This window comes from Micropterus dolomieu, linkage group LG01, assembly GCF_021292245.1.
Source record: "Micropterus dolomieu isolate WLL.071019.BEF.003 ecotype Adirondacks linkage group LG01, ASM2129224v1, whole genome shotgun sequence".
NCBI classification, from domain to species: Eukaryota; Metazoa; Chordata; class Actinopteri; order Centrarchiformes; family Centrarchidae; genus Micropterus; species Micropterus dolomieu.
Window position 1 is genome coordinate 9,140,191 of NC_060150.1, and position 5,731 is coordinate 9,145,921.

At 42.6% G+C, this 5,731-nt stretch overlaps 1 protein-coding gene across 1 annotated transcript; it reads left to right on the plus strand.

The window, feature by feature from the left end:
* The first annotated feature begins 576 nt into the window (after nt 1-576).
* Nucleotides 577-3,204, plus strand: LOC123974568 (SLIT and NTRK-like protein 5). The gene has a single exon (XM_046055381.1). It carries the CDS (start codon nt 577-579, stop codon nt 3,202-3,204), a length of 2,628 nt encoding a protein of 875 aa, XP_045911337.1.
* Nucleotides 3,205-5,731: the final 2,527 nt, after the last annotated feature.

Genomic DNA, 5,731 nt, shown 5'->3' on the forward strand with positions numbered 1-5,731 from the left:
GTGTGTGTGTGTGTGTGTGTGTGTGTGTGTGTGTGTGTGTGTGTGTGTGGAGATTCTCAAAGGATTGAATTAGTAAATGACCAAATCAGTCTGCACAAGGTGGATGGCGAAGGCATTTTTTTTCTTTCCCTCCCAAGATGGATTGGAATTCAGGCGAGCTATCAAAAATGCGCAGTGGCCATCCACCGCGGGTAGTTGTGTTATCAACTTGATTATAGATTATCGTTTAAGTATCCATTTATTAAATACTTATCCAGGTCCGCTTGTTTTCTGACACCCTCAAACCCAAAATAATGCAGACATAACACATCTGCATAATAAACAAACATTAATAGGCCTACTTGTCTTTGCCTCTGTGTGTGTGTGTTTGTTATGAGTGTCTAATACTAGTTCATCAGGGGGTTGGCTCTTTTAGGAGTGGATTACTATGTATGCATTTTGTAAATACTGCACATGTGTCACATATGTATTTCCCATGCTCTATAAAACAGAACCCGTCCTTTTCTTTTCCTCCTTAGATGACACCTCATACTGGTACTGCACTTGAGTGAGCTGGGGCACCCTCTCCCAGGAAAAATGCATATCTGGATCCTAAAAATAATCCTTCTGATTGCATCATCTCTGAGCCTGGTCGAGATGTATGACAATTATGGGGAGATCTGTCGAAACCTGTGCACATGTGAGGAGAAGGAAGGGATCCTGACGGTGAGCTGCGAAAACCGGGGAATCATCAGGCTGACGGAGGTCAGCCCGGTCCATTTCTCCATGTACCACCTCCTGCTGACGGGGAATCTCCTGAAGAAGCTGTCAGTCAATGATTTCATCAATTACACCGGTGTGACCATCCTGCACTTGGGGAACAATGATATCTCTGAGATAGAGTCGGGTGCTTTCAACGGACTCCAGGGATTAAAAAGGTTGCACCTGAATAACAACAAGATTGATGTTTTGAGGGATGACACCTTTGCAGGACTTGAGAGTTTGGAATATCTACAGATTGATTATAATTACATCACCAATATAGAGCCCAACGCCTTGAGCAAACTACACCAACTGACAGTGATGATTTTGAACGACAACCTGCTCTCTGCTCTGCCCCCAAATATCTTCCGGAATGTTCCCCTTACGCACTTGGACCTGAGGGGGAACCGGTTAAAAATGTTTCCTTACATTGGCCTCCTGGAGCACATGGACAAAGTTGTGGAATTACAACTAGAGGAGAATCCGTGGAATTGCTCCTGTGAGCTCATTGCTCTGAAGGCTTGGCTGGAGAGTATAGCCTATACGGCTCTGGTGGGAGAAGTGGTGTGCGAGACACCGTTCAGGCTCCACGGTAGGGACCTGGACGAGGTGTCCAAGCAGGAACTATGTCCAAGAAGACCCCTAGAAGACACGGTCAGGCCAGCACCCCCTAGCAGCACAAGTGGATATTACCAGACCACACCTGCTGCTGTCACAGCCTCCGCCACATCCTCAGCTGTTTTTAGGTCCTCTTCTAGGCCTACCAAGGGCACACGCCAATTTAACAGAACTAGGTTAAAGCCCACTTCCCGAATACCAGGTGGTAACCCTTACAACTATGGCCCAATCATTGCTTTTCAGACAAAATCTCCTGTGCCTTTGGACTGTCCCACTGCCTGCACGTGTAACCTGCAGATATCTGAAATCGGGCTAAATGTCAACTGTCAAGAGAGAAAGATTGAAAGCATTTCTGATCTAAAACCCAAGCCATACAATCCTAAAAAGATGTATCTCACTGGAAATTACATCCCTGTGGTACGGAGATCAGATTTTGTCGATGCAACTGGATTGGATTTGCTTCACTTGGGAAACAACAGGATAAGTCTGATCCACGACCGGGCTTTTGGGGATTTAACCAACCTGCGTAGGCTGTATTTAAATGGTAATCTCATGGACAGGCTTACAGGAGAAATGTTTTTTGGTTTGCAGAACTTGCAGTATCTTTATTTAGAATACAACAAAATCAAGGAGGTTGATGCGGGCACTTTCCGCTACCTCCCTAATCTCCAGCTGCTTTTCCTCAACAATAACCTCCTGAAAACCTTACCTGTGGGCATCTTTTCCAGCCTCTCCCTGTCTAGGCTTAATCTGCGCAACAACCATTTCCAAAACCTGCCTGTGAGTGGTGTTTTAGACCAGCTGAAACTGCTGGTACAGATAGATCTGTTTGAAAACCCCTGGGACTGCTCTTGCGACATAGTGGGGATGAAGATATGGCTCGAGCAGCTCAGTGCAGGCACCGTGGTTAACGAGGTGGTGTGTGAGACACCCAAACGCCACACAGGAATGGACGTGCGTTCGATCCAGTCAGAGCAGCTCTGCCCAGATTACTCTGATGCGTATGTCTCACCAACTCCCCCTACGGAAGAGCCCATAGACGACCGGGTCGTCACCACAGACGCCCCGCAGAAGTTTAACACCCCCAGCAGCACTGTCCCCCTCTCTGTCCTCATCCTCAGCCTCCTGCTGGTTTTCATCATGTCTGTCTTTGTGGCCGCAGGGCTGTTTGTTGTAGTGATGAAAAAGCGCAAAAAATCACAGAGTGATCGCACTAGCACCAACAACTCAGACGTCAGCTCTTTTAACCTGCAGTACAGCCTCTACAGCAACCGCTCTGGCCCCAAAGTGAAGGCCCCGGCCGGTCACGTATATGAGTATATCCCCCACCCCATGGGCCATATGTGCAAAAACCCCATTTACAGGTCCCGAGAAGGAAACACAGTGGAGGATTACCGTGACCTCCATGAGCTCAAGGTCACGTACAGGAGTGCCCCAGATGAGGAGAGGGATAGCAGTACAATGAGGAGCCCTACTTACAGTGTGAGCACCATCGAGCCACGTGAAAACCCCTCCCCCGTCCAGGATGCAGACCATTTCTTCAGGGGCATCCTTGAGCCCGATAAGCAGTCCCCCCATCCGTCCATGGCATCCATCCCAGCAGGTGCCAATTTAGAGTACAAGTACACAGGGCCTGTGTCGTACACGTACAACCCAAATTTTGATGTCAGACGTCAGTTCTTGCACCCGGAGAGGATAAGAGAAACGGTGCTCTATGGCACAGCACCCAGTACTGTTTATGTTGAGCCCAACAGGAATGAGTATTTGGAGCTAAAAGCTAAACTGCAGTCTGAGCCCGATTACCTCGAAGTTCTTGAGAAACAGACCACCTTTAGCCAGTTCTGAGCAACAGAATCATTAATGTAAGGACGCTTTTTCTCTCTTGACCCCTCTCGAAACAGTGGATCGGTTTATAGGGTGCCTTGGCACAATACAAGCAAGCAAAAGCAAAGGCGTTTAAACGGGGTGTGCCGAACAATCTTATTCTTATTTCTGAAACATGACATTGCAGGAATGGATACAACTTTCTGAAACATGGACGAACAAAGTTGCTCTACTTAACTGATGATGCAAAATCTATTTTTCTATGGTGAAGATCGAATAACACACACAATGTAAGTGTACAGGTAAATCTTACCCAACTTCATTTTCAGGAATATAACCATACATAAAGGTATATTGTGAATCAGAAAAGAAATGTTTATAAAATCACTCCTGGACAAAAACACTGTACAGCAGATCATTAAAACTGTGTAGGACTATTTTCTGCTGTAGTCTGTAAGTAAGTATTTATTGATATAATCTGCCATGTCTTTTCAAAACTTTTGATTCTACATCAATATTACCTGTGTCATCATACTCCATGATCCTCTGGAAAGGCTTATGTTTGTAGTTTCATTTACTGTAGCTCTGCATTGTAAAAGTGGCTTTTTTTGAAAGTGGCACACCCCCAATGTTAAAAAAAAAAAGACTGCGTCATTTGAAGAAGATGAAAAAAAAGTGTCTTTGTATGCTTTCTGCACTTTTTGGAATTAGAAGGCAAGTTAGCCTTCAATGAGCTCTCATAAAGGAGATTATTATATTAAAAATGAATATGGGTATTCATTCTTAATATGTGGAATTGATATGTTATCAAAACAAAATTCATAAATGGCATTTGAAGTATTAATTATGTTGTGTAATACTGCTATTTTAATCAATGTAACACCTATTTTTATACAAGCATTCGCAGATTCTCTATCCCTTATCAATTTTATTTGTTTTGATTGCTTTGCACTTATTGCACTATATTGACCAAACTATGTTATTGTCATCAAATAAACATGATGTCAGGTTCATATAATGTGCTTATGAGGAAGACTGGTTGGTGATGATATGACAGAGGCCATTTTAGTTTGGTCCAGTATCTGACTTTCATATTCTGGCAGTGAATGACATTATGAATCAAAAGTGTGAATTATGGACTTGGAGAGCTTGAAAAGAGTGTTCCAGGGCTAAAAACAAACAAAAAAATATATATAAATAATATAATTTTTTGCTATTGGTATATCATTTATATATATATAAAATCCGATAATAAGAGTTGATTACAAGGTGGACTCAAAAGTCAAAGAAGATAAAGATACAGTATATATGCCTCACTCAAAGGGGCAGCTAGTGTCTCAGTGAGGATTACAATCAATGGGTTTCAATCAATGAGCATTATCTGCAGCTGTACCAACTCTACCATGACAACTGCATCCACACTGCCGCCAGGCAAGTGATGAGTTGGTCATTTTTAGAAAGTCAGTTAGTGTAAACTTTCACACTGATTAAGAGGTACAGCTCCCGGATTAAGTTTGGCGTCTCAACCTCTAATTCTATCTTTTAAAATTGGTTTGTTTCATTAGTGAACATCTTTAGATATCTTTCTTTACTTTAAAAAAGAATATAAAGGAAATTTGTTGAAAATGCTGCTTGTTTTTAATAATCTTTTAAGTGCTTGTTTTGATTTTTGTTAAAGTCCAACTGAAATCCCATTTAGTCGCCCTTTTTTGTAGTCAAAAATAATGTTGAAGTGTTTTTTTAATGTGCTGTTAATAGTTTTTTTTATTATTATTAAAAAGAGGGAAATATCAGAAATGATCCTTTTTATGTCAGCTGGCTGGAGGGGCGTGTCGGTGTCTATGTTTGATTGACAGCAGCTGTCAGGCTGCCAGAGTGCTGGTGTTACACCGCTGGGAAGAGAGACAAACGTGTGCTGTAGCCTACATGACATGGGCAGACAGTGTCTTGTTAGTGGTATTGAAGAGTGAGGACCACACCAGCATCTCACAAGACCAAAGTGACATGTTTGCGTGTTGTTTTATGTGTTGCAACTGAGCAGCTAACTAGCCCGCAAACTGAAGTCAGCAGTGCATTTTTCTCTGGAGAATGTTTGTTTGGTCACTCGCCCAACAAGCTAAGGTGCAGGACAAGATGTTCAGTCTTGTGTACCGGTGCTTCATGCACAATCTGATTGGCTGTGTTGAAATAAGATTTCCATCTACATAGACCTGAACGGTATTCTGTTGAATTCATGCAAAACTAGTATAAACCATAAAATACAGTATAACTTTCTCTCTTTTGGTTTCTGATATTTTTTTCTCAAAGGAAGAACACATGTGACACAATTTACAGGGCAGATATGTATGCTGCAATTTAATTTCAGTTGGACTTTAAGTTACTCTTCACTTGACCCACTTAAATCCAATATGCAAAGTAGGTCTATAAAAATGCAAAGGATGCACTGTGCCACCATTTTCAGTGTGCAGTGAGCATCACCATTTAGGAATTCAATGTTCCCTAACTGAGACAGGCTCCTCTCTGGAGAGGCGGCAAAAAAAGCCCGGAT